We start from the raw sequence: 20,133 nt of genomic DNA, 5'->3' as shown, positions 1-20,133 counted from the left end.
GCCATATTCTGTAAGAAAGTCAAGGATATCACACAATAATAACAAATCAGCTAAAAACTCAAGTAGTAATATGAGATGTTCAACACATTCTGGAGAAAAATATACTGAACTTCTGACTTAATGTATTATAACATAATGACTTTGGGGAAAACTGAATTTTAGAGACTCTAAGTTTTGTCTTAGAGAATGTAAATCTTATATGGGTAGAGGGCTGGTGAATATACACAGATTCAAAGTGAAAATCTTACCTGTTTTACAAAAAACTCCAGAAATCAAAATATACAGAAGGAAAATTAGTGAAGAAATACACTTAAGAGCCACCCTAAATAGAGTTGTTTACATCAAATTTATCTTGTCAATCTGATCCACTGAGTCAGCAAAAAACGAGGCATTCTAAAAACTGCTGTGTGTATGTGTGCCTGTGTGTATGAGTGTGTACATACTATGCTTTACATTTTAGATAATCATCATTATCCATGGGGTAATAGAATTACACTACTAACTGTGTGACCTGAGGAAATTCTGTTACTTAGTAATGGATAACATTTTTTTTTTTTTTTTTTTTGCGGTACGCAGGCCTCTCACTGTTGTGGCCTCTCCCATTGCGGACCACGGGCTCCGGACGCACAGGCTCTCAGCGGCCATGGCTCACGGGCCCAGCCGCTCCGCGGCATGTGGGATCTTCCTGGACCGGGGCGCGAACCCATGTCCCCTGCATCGGCAGGCGGACTCTCAACCACTGCGCCACCAGGGAAGCCCATGGATAAACATTTTAACGATGATACTTTAGTAGAGCAAAATTCTAGGAGTTATCACAAAGTAAAGAAAATACTTATAAAGCATATTCATATACATTTTAGACATCATTTCAGTCTATTGCTATTTCATAGAGTCATTATTTCAAAATCAAATTTTATTATTGTAAATCATTGTGATTTCTTCTAGTTCGACTTTCTACAGTTTGACCTAAAGAGCCCATGTGTTTGTATATATACATAGTGAGAAGTCCCAGCAGGAGCAACTTGAACTCCCTCAAACAAGGCTGTCTCAAAGTCTGGAGGGCTCTCGGACCACAGCTATTCCTATAGCAAGTGGCAGCTTTGGAGAGAAGCGTATTTCAGTCGAGTGTTTGGTGTGAAGATTATGACCTTTTAACTCCAACACGATCTTTACCACAGTGATGCATTATTATTTCCATAACCTCCACACTGATCTTCCTTCTGGTGAACTCAGAAACTTCAGCTAGTTTTGCATATTTTACTGATGATTTCCCAGTGTGCTCTGACTTGCTTGCCCTTCTATTGTAACACAGTGCTTCAGCCACAAGATATGAAGCCTCATAAGAATTAATTCATTTCAATTCACTAGGCTATAAATGAAATCTGTCTCTTAAAATGGATGAGACTTTAAAGGTTTACTACCATAAAGAAACACATCAGTGCTTCTGCTAATATTTTACCACATGAGATGAAAAACAAAATCAGAACTGAGATAGTTAAGAAACATAGAGAAAATGAACTCAGAGTATCAAAATCATATGCTGGCTGAAAAAGCTAGTCAAAAAGACTAATTCTGTGACTAGAATAAAAGTAAACAAAAGAGAGGAGAGGAAATAGATGGGAAAATTAATGCAGAGCCGAAGAACCAGAGAAATGGAATCCCACAGCTTAAATAAAGATCGGACAGGAGTGAGTGAAATAACTAAAATGGCCTGAAATCACAGGATTGAATTTGTCCTAATGAAAGGTAGAACAGGAAATGAGGACTATTCCCTGATTTATATTTCAGCATAAATATTGTACATTTACAACATACAATATGTAAGATTTGTTGGGTGGAAAGTTTGGAATTAATTTTTACATTTTCATCACACACAGTTATTTGACCATAGTGCTTTACAAGATCATGACCAGTTTCAACTAGGTGCTCAATGAGTTCCTTTGTTTAAAACGAGCAGGATCTAGAAAGTTATCTATTTAATACTTGGTAGATTAGTACTCGTGATCAATATTGATACCACTAAGAAACTCCAGTCTATAAATGAGACAATCTATAATATGTAAAGAATGTAGCACTCTATTTGGAGCATAGAAAAAATCCAATAAATATTAGTTCTTCTTTTTCTTATTGGTAGATTCCAAAAAATTTCAGCACATGAATATTTTACTTTTAAGAAATATATTTTCATAGTTATAGGTCAGGAATTTCTTTAACTGAAGAAACTAAAGCACATCAAATTTTTCCAACTTAATAACAGGAATAGAAAAAAGGGGGAAAACATGGGAATATTAAATGAGTAAGGAGACAGTTAAAAAAGGAATTAGAATTGAAATGGTATGTTAAAGATATTGCACAAAATAGATATTTTCAAAATGTAAATAGAAATGCTGATTCAGAAAGGTATGACCTAGGGAGATACAGAAGAGAGTCATCAGTGATATAGTGAAATTGTAGTAAGACATAAACATCACGGTCTGGCTAAAATGAAATTCTTGGATTAGGGACAGTAGGATCTCAAAGAAGTTGATAATACATTGTTTCAAAGGCCTTCCATGACTTTTAGCAATAAAGCTCCCTTTGACCAGACTCAAGACAACCTGCTTCTTTCTGAGTTCTGGGTCAGAAGAAGTTAGTTCAACAGGATTCTGTGTCTGTAGAAAAAAGAGTGAGGCAATTTTTATATTGACACTGCAATTGTTTTTTTAATCTATGTTTATTCATTTATCCTGTACAGCTATCATTATGCAAAAATTCTGACAACTCTTCTTTCCAGGTATCTTTGTTTTATTTTAGTCTTCTGCTTCAAAAACAGATTGTTCTTTCACTGTACTGGGCTATAGGTGCACTCTCTCTCCAAGGTATACTGGTGAATACTTGACTTTTAGCTATTAATGTTCTGTGTTTACAGAGGATTGAACCCAAGATATCACTGTTAAAGGGATCTTTCATGATTGCTGTTCTCTTTCAGTGAGAAATACTTTCAGCCTGATTGATTTCAAGATATAATGATGAAACTTCATTCACCAGATAGGTATCAGATGACACTGGGAGGTAAATTTCATTTTATGTCATTACCGTCCAGTATAATGTCATATGTATGTACTAGAAGTTTTTATAATGGTAAAGATATTAACAGTGAATCTCTTAATGAGAATCATTTTTAAAAAGAAATGTAAAATCAAGTCTAATAATGCCTTAGAAGCGTATCATGGCATAGGAGGGTACTGCAGTACTGTAGGTTGAGTGGTAAGACTTCTGAAGAGTAGTCTGATGATGAAAGAAACAAGTACTTACAGACACTGGATGAAACTTGAAAATAGCACTCAACCCAAATCTAATCTTGAGTAAGATGAAAACTGGATGATCACTCGCTCCACAAGGGTCTCAGTTTCTCTTTTTTGAGAAATTGCTCTCCTCTGCTTAGGCAGAGATGTATAACCACAGCAAGGTATTTTATCAAATATATAGACTCACAGAATTTCAGAATTGGAAGGGACCCTGGAGATGAAGGAGTTCAAATCTTGCACTTTATAGACAGGGGAAAAGAGGCTACCGAGACTGGGTGTTGGCCAAAGCAATTCAGCTCACTGGTGACACACCTGGGTATCAAAACTAATTCTCGAATGTTAGTATTTAGTAAACATTATTTACGTAAAAAAAAGAGTTCTATTTCTTAGAGACTTCCAAAGCATTTTATCTATGAAATGTCCTGAAGTTAAAATAAAGGAATTAAGCAAGAATTGATAAGTAACCAGTGGTACTTAAGGATATCCACTTAAGTAGGAAGTACATTTCTCTTAATGTGAGGTGAATGCATGGGATATGAGGTTATCCATTCCATACTATTTAGCTTGCTTTTCTAATAATAGCTTTTAGTTCCTGCCTGGATTCATAGCTAAGTAAGTATGTAGAATAATGCATGATAATAACCTATTACATCTTAGGTCCTTAGAAGTCTGTTGATATCTCCTAATCTTTCCCTCAAGAGATACACTTCATGAGCTCATCTTGTCCTGGTTGTTTCCTGCTTCAATTAAAAAAAACAGGTTAATCATCAATCCTGAGGGAACCAATGTGTTGTTATACACTACATCCCACTAACTGGAAAAGTCCTTCAGAAAGACAGTTGTAGAGTGGATTTTAATTCACTGCACTCTCCTCAGAAGATAAAGATAAAGGATAAAGCACACCCATTATCTACTATCCCACCCACAGTTTTAGATGATGGACCCTTTCCTTACGGAAGTACTGAAAAAGCATGCCTGGAACCATTGCCAAGTCTTATGAAAAACAAAGAAGTAACATCTTTAATAATAAAAATGTATTTTAGGAAATTTATGAGCAAACAGTAAACTGTATCATACCTTTCCACCCTCTCAGAGTGTTCTGACATAATTTAAAGACCATCTTCTTGACTTTCTGCCTATCTTGAATTAACAGACAAGAATGAATCAAGGATATAATACACACCAATATTTTTTCAATAATATATGTACACAGATTTTGTAATAACTATTTGACCGTTAAGCTGGTTTGATCTTTACCTTATGGTTCTTTGTTCTGAATTAACAACATTAAATTGATGGGACAGATCAATTGATGGCACTTTGCTGAGATTAAATCATGGCTCCCAAGGTGACGAAGAATAGGAGATTACTTGGGGATTCACTTCTATAGTCAGGAAAAATTTCATAGAGTCAAAATTACTTGGAAAATCCCATAGGAGAGTGGAGAGTGAGGTCTCTTAATAGATCGAACACAGCCAGTTTTCTTGGCACTGGAGCAGATGGCTGTCAGTTTTGTCCGTTGGACCATGTTGTTTTTAAAAAATGTTATTTCTATATAGTTGGACTGTGTTGTTATATAAGAAAGGTTATTTCTGTACATTTGAAACCCTGCAGCAGCAGAGAGACGGACACAAGCACAAGAGGCAAATAGGAAACCGCAGAGGGAATAGCAGATAAGGGTCTCGCGTTCATTCTGGGTACAGGCACACTGAATGAAACTCTGGTTTTAATGAAGGTAAGACACAGTTCCTTTATTGTTTTTTGGTACCACTGGATTATAAATGCAGGTCCTAGAGTCACTTAACAGTACTCAGTAAAAAGATGATTCTCCAAATTAACCAGAAAATGCATATATTAAAGTGTTTTGTTAGAGTTTCCTCAAAACAAATTCTCAGTCACCAAATTTCTCCTAGAGAAATCACTGAAAACATATTTTCGTATCAGGACTCTCCAGTTACAGATACATTGATATAAAATAGTCTCCACTCAAAAAGCACTAACACCTTAAGCTGTCATGGCAAACGTGCATCTGCTTAGCAAATATAACTGAAATAGGTGCACTGTTAATACATGACACAAACTGCACAGAGGTTTTCCTGGGGGCTGCTGAAAGCTGGCTTAGCAGACAAGCCTTGGTGCTAAATAAACCAGCACTACCAAAAAAAAAAAACTTCAAAAAAGAATTCCTTTTGAAGCTGTCACTGCAGTGAGTTAGCCTCTTTTGATTTTGTACTCACTGCTGTGGGACTAGAAATTACTAGCTTCCATTTGTCCTGTGGCAAGGAAGAGAAAATGCATTTTATCCATCCTGCAAGAAGACGACTTTCACAAATGATGGCCTGTGCTGTTCCCAAAAGAGATCAAATGGAAGGCAGGCAGGCAGGCTCACCAACGAGCTTTTATAATCGCTCTGTGTGTGGAGAATGTTGCGGCGAGACTAATGTCAGAGCACTTTCCTCTTTCCATCTTTTATGAATGCAAAGAAAAGAATCCATAGTGAAGCTTATGATTTATACTATTTCTTCTCTCAGAATTATGAGCCTGCTCCAGAATCATACTTCCAAGAAAGTAAAATTAAAAGAAAAAAACCCACGAATCCTAGGTAAATACAGAATTTTTTAAAACGTGGCAGTTTTTTTTTTTAAATTATATTAGCACTTTAATATCTATGCTTTTCAAGGTGGAAGTGAAAGTTATTAAACACTTGACATGGTGATTACTTTTTTAAAAAAATTTTTCAATTTTATTTATTTTTTTATACAGCAGGTTCTTATTAGTCATCAATTTTATACACATTGGCGTATACATGTCAATCCCAATCTCCCAATTCATCACACCACCACCACCACCCACCCGCCGCTTTCTCCGCTTGGTGTCCATACATTTGTTTTCTACATCTGTGTCTCAATTTCTGCCCTGCAAACCGGTTCATCTGTACCATTTTTCTAGGTTCCACATATATGCGTTAATAGAGTTTTTAAATTAATGATTGTTTTTTGAACTTTTCTTTGAACTATATAATATACAGAAAATTGCACAAATCAGAAGTTACAGCTTCAGGAATTTTAAAAAACTAACACACTCCTGTAACCAGCACCCAAATCAAGAAGCAAAAACCCTCCACTTGTGGCCCCTTCCTGAGGCATTAAGTTTTAAATCTTTATTTTGTGTACACAGCATATTTAAACATTTATTTGCCTTTCCGAAGGTGCTGTCTTCTGGCACCTTTAACTAGCTTGTCCACTAGCTTCATGGGCTTTGGTCGGCAGTTTTTAAAATACTATATCTGACTACTAAGAGTTATTTTATTATTTCCCCTTTCTCTCAGTGAAAAGTCCTATCAACCACTTTTTACTTCTGCATCTCAGTTTTTAATATATATTCATTTTTTAATTGAAAGTCTAAGCTTTCTTTTGCATTCTCCCAATTATTGTCTGTTCTCCCTACTGAGGGCAGAATGTAACTGCAAAAGTCTAGGAACCACAGTAAAGGTACCAGAAGAATAAGTAATGGAATGAAAAGGAACTTTAAGAGTTTTAATCAAAGAAACTTTTAAATTCAGTTTGAAATATAAAGCTAAAAATCATATTTCTCATATAAAATGCTCTATTATGAATTTTTGAATTGTCTGGAGGATATTTTTTATATACATAAAAGGTTTACCTTTCACCCCCTTTGGAATTCTCAACTACTTTGTGCAACAGTATATTCTCCATCTTTTATTTAACTTAAACCGCTAAGTGCTCATGAATGATAAGCAAAGAGAGGGTAACCTAGTGGCAATAACATCCTGTTTTGTTTTGCAAACAGGAAGTTTATAGTCTGCAAAAGCGGTAATTTAATTGGAATATATGCTTTTTGAAGCTCAACCTAAAATCAGTGGCTGTATTTTCAACCCAATTATCTTCATCAGCTTAAAATACTATATCGTGTACTGATTTTGGTTCTTCAATGAAAAAAATAAATTTGAAGTAGCTAATTTACATATAATTATGCATGCATGTGGTCCTCGGTATTAATTAGGAAATATACTTTGAATATTATAGCTCATATATTTGACTTGGCATTAATTTTCAGTCATTCAATATGTTTACGTTGTAATTGGTATGAGGATTAATAAAGTTAATCTTCATAAAGCACTTGTGAGTTGAGAAGTAGTACGGAAAACACTGAAACTGCTCAGTGCCCCAAATTATCTCTCAAAATTCCCTGAGACCTTAAGCAAATCTTCATAATGTAAGATAAAGGGTCTGTTTAGAAGGGTTTGCAGTTACTGCTCAGATTTTATTCTCCTTTCTGTTATTATAGGTGATAGATACATTACACTTAAGTCGGGGAAACAAGGGTAAGGAATACTTGCAAAGAAATGGAGCTAGAAAAGTGTTGGGTAGGGGAGATATCCGTACAAGAAGACAGCCTCTGGAAAATTTTCAAAGATGGAGAAAAGAAGAATTAATATAGAATGAGAAGAAACGGGGAGCAGGACAAAGGGTTTCCAAATGGGATGAAGAGGAGAGCAATGTTTCGTTGGCAGAAAGAGGGAGGTTAGAAGGGTCTCTTCCAGGCCTAAGGAAGGTTGGATTTTATTTTTCTAACAGTTATTTTATAAATGTCATGAGATGTCATATTTGAATGGTTTTCATCAAATGTCTTTTTGGTCACATATTTAGTTAGGGTATCTCTCTCATTTTACACGTAAGACAGTCAACTAACATAAAAAAGGAATTAATAGAAAATAGGAAATAGAATGTACAAATCCTAGCCTCTCTAATGACTTCCGTCTTTTACCGTACTTCCTAGAACACAGTAAACAAACGTAAACATGCCAAAGCAATGAGGGGATTAGTGAGGGACAGGGTGTGGAAACCAGCCTGAGTATTTGTGGAGTGTGTGAAAAAATGCTTTGGATCTCCTAATTTTGATGTGAACCCATGAGCAAGTAACTTTATTTTTCCTCTTAATTTCTTTTGGTTAAAAAATAAAACATTATCTGCTATTAATTTAAATGAAAGTAATTAGTTAATGATTATGTACCCTGACCAGTTTAAAAAAAAGAGTTAAAAATTAAGGGTGATTAAAAAATCATGAGCTGCAAAGGGGTAAATGAAGGTAAAGTATAAGGTTGTCTCAAAAACAACTAGAAAATAAAAGCGAAATGTGAGAAACTAAATAGTATTAGGGAAACTTTTTCCCTAAAAGACATCACTTAAGCTAAACATTATATTGTTCAATGTTACATTGCTCTAAAAAATACATTTTAAGGAAAAAAGGACATTCTGAATATATTCTTTAAAAAGCAATAATACTGCAGTGCTTTACATATCTTTTCATAACCAAATGAATGAAAATGCAATTCCTGATACTTAATGACCATATTTAGGTATTAAAATAAACAGGTGTCCCATGGAATGAATGAGATGAATAAGGACCATTAGTCTTCCAAACTGAAGATGATTAACAAAACTGAAATGCAGGAAGCTAGAGAATCAGGGAGCTTACACTGGCAAAAGCCAAAAAATATTTCAGGATAATAGCCTTCTTTTGGATCATTTGAGAGGCACTGAATAGTCCTAAAATCATTCCCATGACTCACAACAAGCTGCTTGTGTATAATTAAGGTTAGAGAAGAACATGAAGAACATCCTATTATAATTCTTCTGAAATCAGTGGGATTATCAAGTAACCTGGTGTAGAAATATCCCTACATAAGGGAAGTGGATTCCTTCATACATCAGAATGAAAAGGCATAAATGAGATGAGGTAAGCAACTCCAATCTTTATTCATATTTATTCTATTGTGCAAGGATAATTTCATTCCTCTTCCTTCCTAGTGGTTCAAAGGATTTTTAGAAGGACTGACTCCATTATTTGTTTTATATAGTTAGGACATGAACTTTGATAAACTACACATTAGAAATTCAACACAAATTAAATTCTTTTAGCTTTTAATACCATTGGACTAGTAGCTATACCACCTCTGGCAAGTCACTTAACCTTTCTGAGTATCGATTTCCATTTCTGTAAAATAGAGGGGTAGGGCTAGATGGTCCCTTCCAGTCACACTGGTCTCCTTCTATCACTCCAAAGACTCAGTCTCTGTGTTAAAAACAAGTGCTTTAAAAATGAATTAGTACATAACACATAAGATGTACGGTTTTTACTATTTTCAGAAGAAAAGGAAATCAAAGTCATGGTTTTGTTTTCAATAATGCCTTTTCAGCCATGTTGCAATCTCTTCCCTTTATCTGAAAAGGCCTAAGAGGCTGTGGAATTTCATGCAGGTTGAATGTTACCTTCTTGCCAATCATATCTCTCTCCGAGTTGGTCTCATGGTCTCTGCCTTTCATTTTCTTGTCCCTGTCACCCCATATATTCCACTTAAAAATCAAAAATGTAAAAAAATGGAAGGATATAACTTATTTTTGTTCATTGTTCAAAAAGGTTTATCTAGATTAAGTGTCAAGAAGGAAGATTTGCACCCCATACATGAAGAGGAGTGTGTCCAAGAAAGTCATATATGCGTTGTGTCGTCTACCATAATAGTAAAATAGCATTTTAAATCCAAACACCAAATTTTGTGAAAAACTTAAGAATAAATATAAACTCTCCTACAAATTTCTAAGTGAAATAAAAAAGTGCTAGAATAACCAGACAGTAAAGGCATTTTCTTCTTTCAAAGCACCCCTTTTCTTAGGAGGATTGGGATTTAATTATACTTATTTTGATAAATGCAAATTATTCTGCTCATGTCCCAAGCCCCAGGAGATTTCCCTGATACACCTGTAGTACAGGAAAAAAAAAAATGTAGAAGTAACTTCAATCCTCTAGGAAACTTTGCTCCTCAGTTGTCAAACTTTAGTTTGCATAAAAATCAACTGGGAAAAAAAAAAAAAAATCAACTGGGGAGCTTGTTAAAATTTCAGAATGCTGGGCTCAGTGATGTGCTGGTAACACACAAGCTCTCCAAGAAAAATATGCATGCGTGTGTAAATATACATTTATTATAGTTTTACTAATATAAAATGTGTGTAGGACACAATTTACAAACAATAATAAAATAAATAATATTCTTTATCATAAATTCCATATAACCAGTTGAATTTCACAGAATTATTTCCTTAATTTTGTTTTCGTTTTTTGATTTTTTTAAAACCAGATAGAAAGTTTACTTCTGATTCACATTCAAGTCCAATCTTATAGGAGTCCAGTGAGGTGGGGCTTGATGATCTTCTAGGGATCTGTCTGTATTTTTGCTTTCTCCCCTAGGATATTGCCCTCTTCTGCAAAGTCAAAGTTGGCTCACCACCACCATGTCTAATGAATGCCCCTTAGAAGTGGAAAGAGCTATGTCCTTAATTTTTCCTTAATTTTTCTCTAGCCAATCTATGGTTATAACTGACTAGTGAGTCGTTTGGACAAGAATGTTTGTTGATATCCTTGTTTATTGAAAAACAAAGATATATGTTGGAACTGTACTTGCTCGTCAACAAAGTGAGCAAAATCTTTGCAGTACTGGATAGTAGTTTTTGAATACTTAAAAAAAAATTTCTTCAAAATTTTTGGCTATTCACAGTAATCAGCATTACTAATATTTTTTTCATTGTTTTCTTAAATCTAAACAACCAACAAAATAATTTATGAAGCACTGATTTGTAGCATTTTTCAATTTCGATGGTGTAAATTTTCCCACTACAGTTAATTTCAAGCTACCAATGTGACATTACTGAACACTGGGTTGGAAAGACACACTATTTTATAGTGTTTCCACGATACAGATACAATAGACATAAATACCCCCCAGAGCAAAGATAGTAGTAAAGTGTAGTAAAATAGTTAGGGAAGGATGACCTTTGAGTATTTATTGCCTTTATTTTTAATCAGGGCTATACTTAACAATCAGCTCACTAACTATCTGAAAATTAGCAATTGGCTCTTACGGGTCAATATGAATCAGCTCTAGTACACCACTGCCTAACCTCTACTTTTTGTGCATTTGATTCAGTAGGTCTGGTTGGAACCAGGAATTTTCATTTTAAAAAGCACTCCAAGAAGATTCTGGCACAAGTAGTACACAGATCAGATTTTGACTGTACATGGACTATGTACTATAGAGGTAATTCTATTAAGAACTTCCAGCTAATTCTAATCCTTTTAATGAAACAGTAAGAGGAGTTCCTTGGTTTAAGTAAACACTGGGCAAAATGTTTTAACTGTGAAAACATCTAGTGCAGGTAAGGATATGAGGTTTGCTCATTCTCTATGGATTGTAAATTGGAAAAACTGTTGCATCAGGTAATTTGGTGGAATCCGTTAAGGTTTCAACACTCCATAACCCCCAAATCCCATTTCTAAAAATCTACGCTGCAGTAGCAATACATGGTTACCTAAAACATTTCTAACGTTAAAGTTCACTGCAGTATTGCTTGTAATAACAAAAAACTCAGAACTTAAACGTCTTTAATGGGGAACAGGATATATAAATTATAATATATCCACACAACAGAATACTAGGCAGTCATTATAAATAATGAAAGAGCTTTCCATGTGCTGCCTTAGAAATCCCAGAGTACGTTGTTAAATTCAAAACAACAGCAGATGCAGATCTGTGGAGAGTGTGATCTGAATTTTGTCCAAAAAAGAAAAGAAGTGCAGATATACATACATATCTGTGCTTTCTGTGAGTATAATATAGAAATGCTGGGATAAGCATATGAAAACCTGGCAGATATAAATTCAGTTACCTGGGGGTTGGGGTTGGGGTAGAAGGAAGATGGGATTGAAGAAGGTATATTATAGATTTTTTTTCTTTTGAATCCATATACCTTTTCTTCAATAGCTTTACTGAGATATAATTTACATACGTTACAATTCACCCCTTTAAAGTGTACAATTCAATGGTTTTTTAGTATATTCACAGATCATATGTAACTGTCACCTCATATTATAGATTTTTAAATAGTTAGGTATTGTGAGTAACTTTTGTACTTTTCTTTTTAATGGCTTTTTGTATTTTCCAAAAATGAAAAATAAAGTTTGGGATAGATTATTTTAATGGGAAAATATTCAGATATATCCAGAGTCCTCCAATCCTTGTTAGTATTTTAACCAATTAACTCAAGTATTAAGGAACAGGTTTCTTTGTTCCCATACTAGAACTATTTGCAATTCTGAAACCTGAAAAGTTTTGGAAGCCTAAAGTTTTTTTTCATAGCGTTTGGCAGCAAAATCCGATCTGAATGATGTGATGCTACTTACGTCTGTCTTTATCCCTTGTAGTGTGACCATTTGAACGTTTTGCTAAAGGAATATTAGCATATTTGATTACGGATAGTGTCTCAGATGCCCAGAGGTGATATAATGTAATATATGATTTATGTACTTGAAAACCTTTCAAAAATGTTTCAAGTTCATAACTCCAAACTGCATCTGTCCCAAAGCACGTGAATAAAAGTCTGTGCCCCCACATCAAGGAATATTAGACAAATAGAAAGTGGGAGGTGGGGAAGGAAGAAAGGAGACTTGCTGCATGCCACAGGTATCCCAGCCTTGGGAGAGAAAAGGGAAACTGAGGTCAAGTGCACCCTTCCTGGGACCACAGGGCTGCTGTCCCTGGAGTTGAACTTGGGAACATTATGTGTTCCCCGGAACAAAATATCATGTTGAGAACTAACCTTCTATAGGCCGGAAGGGATTAGGCTTGCTGGAATGTGTGCATGTCAGGGTCTCATTCAGAGAAGGCCAGGCTGAATGCTAGAAAGGTGCCATCTCTGTCTCCTTTAGTGTAGAGACTCAATGGCTTTCAGGCATCTCCCCGGGGGAGGGGAATCATTAATAACACCCTCCACATTTGGAGTTTCAAAGGAGCTTCTTAAACATGGAAAGTAATCCAGAACACCTGAAAATACCTGGGTTTAAATACCCCGACCCACAGCATCCCTCACTTTGCAGAGGAGAGAGTAAAAGCAGGCTTGGTATATGTCTCCCTGGAAAGCATGCAGGAGGAAGCTACTTCAACAGATTTAGACAAGACAACACAGGCAGCAACAGGGAGCAACATTCCACCAGTTTCCCACTGTCTCTGCAATCAGGTATCAGGGAGTCAAGAGCACCTCTAATGATTACACTGAAGTCAGAGTAGTCTGCTTTATACTGGAATGAAATAATTTGAAGTGTAGCTGCCCTGCCACTGATCTATGCTCCACCTTGTTCAAAAATGCATTAGCAAGGGATTCTTCCCCGGCCCACAATTTCAAAGCTTTTTCCATAGCTTCCCGGCAGAGTCTTGTAAGAGGCAGACATGCAGCAGGAGTCATAGTGGGATTAGAATTCCTCCAGAGTCCTCTGTTTTCCCTTCTGCCTGCCACTGTCTCCCCTCCCCTCATGCTCACCCTACTACTCCTTCAGTGGTGGCGAGGAAGGAGCCCCTTGTGTGTGTACGTGTACAAGTGTGGAGCGCGCATTTCACGAGTGCATGACCTATGTCTAGTAACACCCACCTGTCTGGAACTAAGCTATTCAGAAGCCACACCAAAACGGATCATAGCCAGGGTGGAACAACACAGGAGGGCAAGAGGAAATCAAATCTGAAGGTTACCAAGTCCAGGCACTTGTGTTCCCATGATTTTATTCAAAAAGTTCCCTCTAAGGGTTTCAGTTCAGAGTCTGTTTACCCTAAATTTATAAACAATTATATGAAATTTAGCTGCCTAGATTCCATATCATCAATGTAGTACAAGGCAGAAGGAGGCCTGTAGGAAATCAATCTGGCAACATGAAATCTTTTTCTAAACTAGGTGTGGTCTTGTTTGCTTCTCAACCCCCTCTCTTATTGCACAGACTGTACTGGCTCATGTAATTACAGTTACTGTTTTATTTTCAATTGCCCCCATAGGATGCAGGCAAACTTTTGTTCTTACTCATCTTTGCCTCCATGCGCTGCTCTGTTTGAATTAAAATGAGTTGAAGTGGTAGCTTGACAACAGAAGAAGTTACATAAAATAGAGAGAAGCAGATAGAAGAAGGCAACAAGCCCAGTAAGATGAAAAAACTCTATCTACTCCTAAAATTTGGAGGGAAATAATTGTGCAGTAGCTGATATCCAGAATGATATCCCAAAATTATGAAGGAAAGGGAGAAAGGGATAAGGAAGACAACTAACATTTATTGCCAGTCTGCTCTGTGCTGGGCACAGCATTAGGTATTTAACATCTGCACCTATTTTAATTTCATGAGACGCATTATATATTTGGGAAAGATTTCTGTCCAAAATGTTTTAAGGCTATAGTACTTAGAGCGTTAAAACCTTAGCTTTCTGGAAAACTTGGCTACTGAAAATGATTTGTTCTTTAAGGGTTCTAACTAGAATTTTGTGATCTGATTTTACTAATATAACCCCAGAAATTTGGAGAAGAAACTTCTTAGAGCTCACCCTTACATAATGGAGAGTCAAAAACAGAATCCCTCGGTTTCATTCATCTCATTTAGAATATAAGTATTAAACATTCACTCTAAGGAAAATGAATTGTTTAGCTGTACTCCCAGGAACATGCTAAACTGTAGGTGTACTTTGAGGGCTGTGATGAAGGAGTAGAAGCAAGCTCTGGATGTGTGTGTGTGTGTGTGTGTGTGTGTGTGTGTGTGTGCACGCGTGTGTGTGTGATCTGTATCCTTAATAATACCTGTTAGTTTTCTTAAATGCACCAAGAGCTTAAGGACAGTAAATAGTTTATAGCATGGAAATTTTGCCAACTCAAAGACAGAGATTATGCACTTGGGAAGAAATTCTTGCCTCCTTTTTAAGATATCAGCTCCAAACTTCAGTTGGTGAGTGCAAGAGTTTTCTAATTTGAGAAATGAGTTATTGTTGGAGACTAGTAAGCTAATGCCGGAAACTCTGTAAAGAAGTGGCCACTTTTCTTGATTCCCCTGGGCCAAAACACCTAGAAAAAAAGTGGCAAATTTCTGCAACAATCTCAGCAGAATTTTCTCTATGGAATAAAACTCTATAGAAAAAATTTGGCAATGAAAGAAAGAAAAAGGACCAGGAGGAATCTCTAAATCTCTAGTTGCTGCTATTCTAATTTCCTTAAGGGCAGGAACTTGGTCTTACAGTTTATCTCTGTATAACTGAACTATGAATAATGAAAAAGTCTGTGGAGAACAGGAAACAGAGCATAACTAGGAAAAGTCCACTGGCAACGTGACAGACATAAATACAGTTCTGTGTCTAAACATAACAAGAAATTTTGACACCCTTGAAAAGTAACCAACATATTCTTTATATTATGGGCAACTATGGCAAAAGGTTGCATTTAGGGGAATTTATATCACTTTAAAGCCTTTTATGGGAACTATAACGATAGTAGCTAACATCGAGTGCTTACCAGATAACTTTATAGGAACCATTATGATCCCATTTTATAGATGAGGAGGTCAGAGAAGTTTAGAAACTTGGTGAGGATAACAAAATTAGCAAGTGCATTGTCAGGCCATCTGGTCTTAGAGTTTAATCATGTAACCAAATACTATGCTTACACTGGACACACATTTCTAATTGGGTTATATTCTGTTTTCCACAGAATATTAATTTATAAAATGTTATAAAGCTTACATTTAAAAAAGAACTCAGGGCTTCCCTGGTGGCGCAGTGGTTGAGAGTCCACCTGCCGATGCAGGGGACACGGGTTTGTGCCCCGGTCCGGGAGGATCCCACATGCCGTGGAGCGGCTGGGCCCGTGAGCCATGGCCGCTGAGCCTGTGCGTCCGGAGCCTGTGCTCCGCAACGGGAGAGGCCACAACAGTGAGAGGCCCGCATACCACAAAAAAAGAAAAAAGAAAAAAATAAAAAAGGACTCATTCTGGCCTTCCAGAGCGCCTTCCAGGCTCGCCCTGGCCTCCTAACACCCCAATCTTTCTTCATAAGGCTGGTAGCTTTCCCATGCACTCAAGCCTAGGACTGAAGTGAAAATCTGATCAGGTTACTGCTGATAAGCACTCTGGGTGCCATCTCTCTTCTCCTTTCTTGCCACTTACTCCTTTGCATTTCACCCTCCAGTAAGGCCAAATCACCAAGAGTTCCTTGCGGACATGAGGCTTTTCACTCCCCCATGGCCATGCACATACTTCTACTTCATCGGGAACACGTCTTACCCCTGCTCCCACTTATCTGCAGTCTCCTGATCACCATTCAAATCTTTGCAATGGTTCCATCTTCTAAGGAGCCTTTCCCAGACAACGTCCCACTGCCCTTCCAGGCAGAGCTGTTCCGCTCCACCTCTCCACGGCCTCCATATCTGGGATGTGTTTCTATTACTGCCTATAGACACACTGTTCCTGTGCTTGTCTCTCCTGCTAGAATGTACTATACTCCTCTGGGCAAGAAGATCAGTATACCCAGCACTAGCCCAGGTCTGACATTGTGATTGACATGGCATTTAATAAAGTTGGCTCCTTTTAAATGACAATTTACAGTTTCACATTCTGCTCAATTTCCAAAACAAACAACAACCAAAACAAAACAAATATTTTGGGTATCCCACAGACCTATCTTTTCCTACTACTAGGCCTCCCAGTCCAAGATATAACCAGCTGGCTTCAGGTTATGTTCTCTCTGATACTTTATCACATGCCAACAAATTTGAGAAGATATTTTAACTTCACTGTTGATGCTTTATTAAAGAGAAGTCCTAGGCTTCTCAACTCTCTAAAACCTTCCCTATGTGCAAAAATGCTCATACCCTTAAGCCAAACATTTTCCCACTTTTCAATAGAGTGCAGTGATTTCCTCAGAGTGTTAATCTGCTTCTGATTTATAATTTATATTCTTAAAAATATCATCAATAGTTCTAATACCGTGAAGTTCAAATCTTCACTGACACTAAGATGATTATGTATATATATATAATACATATATAACATATCTGTAATGCATTTTTAATCATTAAAAGATATGTTATAATTCCACTTCTAGGTTCATCTGGAGATAAGTGTGTGATCACAGTATAGAACCTTTTTAAAGTGTAAGTCACTTCTTATAGTTAATCAGGCACATAAAGATTTACTTTAACTCTTTTTTGTCAGGAGGGTATGAGTGCGAATGCAGCGCACAAACTGGCAGGTACTGGCAGGTATCTAACATAGTGCTTATATTTGTGGAATTTAAAAACATGAAGAGAATGTTATAACATTGTAAAGGAAAAAAAAATCACATGATCCTGTCTCTCATGCTTATTGACTGTTTCCTTTTATTCCTTGTTCCTTATAATCCTTGGAAACATACAAGCATACATACGGTTTTATGTAGTCTGTATAAAATTTTATGATTTGCTATTTTTGTTGTTATACCATTTATTTAATTAGTCCCCTATTAAGGGACGTTTGTTAACTTTCCAGGTTTTCATATTACTAGTTAATGGTATATAAATAACTGTGGGTAGGTAGCTCATTAGAAAACAAACCAAAAAATCCAACAAAACCCTTCCTTTAGTTTAGGATGAAAGCCTAGAGCAAGATTTTAATGTTTTATATAAAATGTATATAATATGATAAAGTTGCTTTCTAAAACACTGCACTAATTCACAAAGCTCCCCAAACTGTAGCATATTCATCTAAGCCCTGGCAGTCCTGGGTTTTATAATTCAATCTCCACTCACACCCAATTAAGTAAACGCAAAATGCTCTCTCGTTGTTTTAGTGAGATCTGATATTTTCCCGCGCGTTTACTTACTATTCTAAGCCATGTATAGTTTAAGGCACAAGATAGTATCTAATGCTACTGAAAGAATTATACGGGTGAAATTTTTTTGTTTACATTTTTATTACATTATCATAAGATCTATGAACTATAGGTCCTACCTCATATGCACCTTCTTTTAGAAAAAAGGTTCTCAAAAAAGTGAAAAATGAAAAACTAGTATGAAAGTTTCTAATCAGTCTCTCATAGTAAATAACTATATATTTATATATTAAATATCAATACTTTTAAATTACCCCATATTAGACATAAATTATAAAATTAATTCCTCATCGGTAAGAAGTTAATTTAAATTAAATTATTACAGTAATATGTTTTAAAAACTAGCATATTATATGTATCACCCATTTCCCCTGGGGTATCAGTATGGTATCTGTTAGGAGGTACTACAAAGCTCAGAGGAATTAGGCTGAAAAGTCAAGTCTAGGGTTCTATAGAAGGATGGAGAGTAGGGGTGGGGTCCCGTATGTGTGGACACTACCAGCTACTTTAGTTGTGGTAATTGGGGAAAGCCTTCCTCACTTCTTTGGAAAAATAATAGTCTTGTCAATGCTTTGGAAGTCAGCAGTCTTAGAATCTGCCTGTTCCCCTGATAGCAGATAATTTGTGTCTTTGTTTCTCAAACATGAACATTATTTATTCCTCTGTTTTCAACAAAACCTTGGCTCAGCACTACAATTAACAACTTAAGATTTTAGGTCCTGTTCCAAAAATGGAAAGCTATTTATACATAACTCAAAGCATAGTTTTTATAAAAAACAGGTTTTACTTGGAAGTTAGGTTCATGAGCTGGTCCACAGGAGCTTGTTTAATCGATAATATATCTGATTGTAGTACTAATTATAATTTTTCATTATATAAATTTATTCTTTTAAAAAAATTTTATTGGAGTGTAGTTGACATAAATTTATTCTTTCTAACATCCTTTTCCAGAGGAAGACTGCATTTATTGTCCCAGTCCTGAATGCTGAGAACCTATGGAAACTTTCAGCATGGGGCGCTCTCAGCAAAGGCCCCAGAGGATATTTCATAGGCAGAGATGGATGTGTACTTCTAAACTTAGTGGCTGGATAGAAAGCTAATGCATCTAGAGAGCAAAATGTATTAGGTTCGTTTGTAGAAAAATTGTGTTAGAGAACTCAAGAAAACACGTAGAGGTCAGCAAGACAAAGTAGAAAGGCTGACAAGCCAAGAAGAAGACTGCTTAACATTTACACTCCTGTGAACACCTAAGTGTGAACCTGGAATGCAGTTGGAGTTTGACTAAATGCAGCAGAAGGAATAATAAGCCCAGTCTTGGTTGCCTTAGGAACAGGGCCCCTTCCTCATGTTAATGATTCTATGATAAGAAAAGGAGCACTTAAACAAAGTGCATGGTAATATGGGTAGACCAGCAAGTGTCTAGGGCAGTGTTCAGCAGCCTCTATGGAGTGGGTGGGGTCCGTGCATCGGTGCAGTGGGCAACAGATGAAGTGGCAAGTGTGGATTACAGATAAACCACTGACATGAACCTGAGCATTTGAGAACTTTTAAAAATTTTTTAAAAAAGAATAAATTTATATAATGAAAACTTATAATTAGTACTACAATCAGATATATTATCGATTAAACATGTTTTGTGTTACAAAACATGCTGACTCTCCAGTGGCTTGCTTCTAGTAATATAAATAAATTACTAGTCCCTAGTCTTTCTGACAATGTTGCTAAGAAGGAATCTAATAGGAGACGGTGGATAAGATAATACATTGGAAAGGAAGAGAACCCTGAAGTCAGCATAAGAGAAAGCACAGTAGGATGCATAAGAGAATATGTGCATAAGAGATTATAACTTTCAAAATAAAAGTCATTTCTTCAATAGTCTCAAATTCCAAGAGACAAAAGCAACTGTTTACTAGTGGGCAGAGGGTGTAGTCAATTCTTCATTTTATTATATAGAAAACAGTATATATATTTTAAACAATATAGTATTGAAGTTCAGCTTAGTTCCAACATTTCAAAACTTACCTCTAAAAGCACTAATATCCCCATAGTGTACTTGTAGTACAAAGTATTTGCTTCCAGTCTCTCCTCCAACTCTGAATCCAACACCTGAAG

General features: G+C 36.2%; 1 protein-coding gene across 17 annotated transcripts in view; it reads right to left on the bottom strand.

Annotated features, from left to right (window-relative positions):
* PAM (peptidylglycine alpha-amidating monooxygenase) overlaps window positions 1-20,133 on the bottom strand; it is a 279,664-nt gene that overhangs the window by 68,159 nt on the left and 191,372 nt on the right. For all 17 annotated transcript variants that reach the window (XM_073802349.1, XM_073802354.1, XM_033853062.2 and 14 more), the window contains one exon: window positions 20,044-20,127. In XM_073802349.1, the coding sequence (XP_073658450.1) occupies window positions 20,044-20,127 (84 nt within the window). The remainder of the gene's footprint in view (window positions 1-20,043; window positions 20,128-20,133) is intronic.

This window comes from Tursiops truncatus, chromosome 3 (assembly GCF_011762595.2).
Source record: "Tursiops truncatus isolate mTurTru1 chromosome 3, mTurTru1.mat.Y, whole genome shotgun sequence".
Taxonomy (NCBI): domain Eukaryota; kingdom Metazoa; phylum Chordata; class Mammalia; order Artiodactyla; family Delphinidae; genus Tursiops; species Tursiops truncatus.
This window is presented reverse-complemented; position numbering and strand designations above follow the sequence as displayed.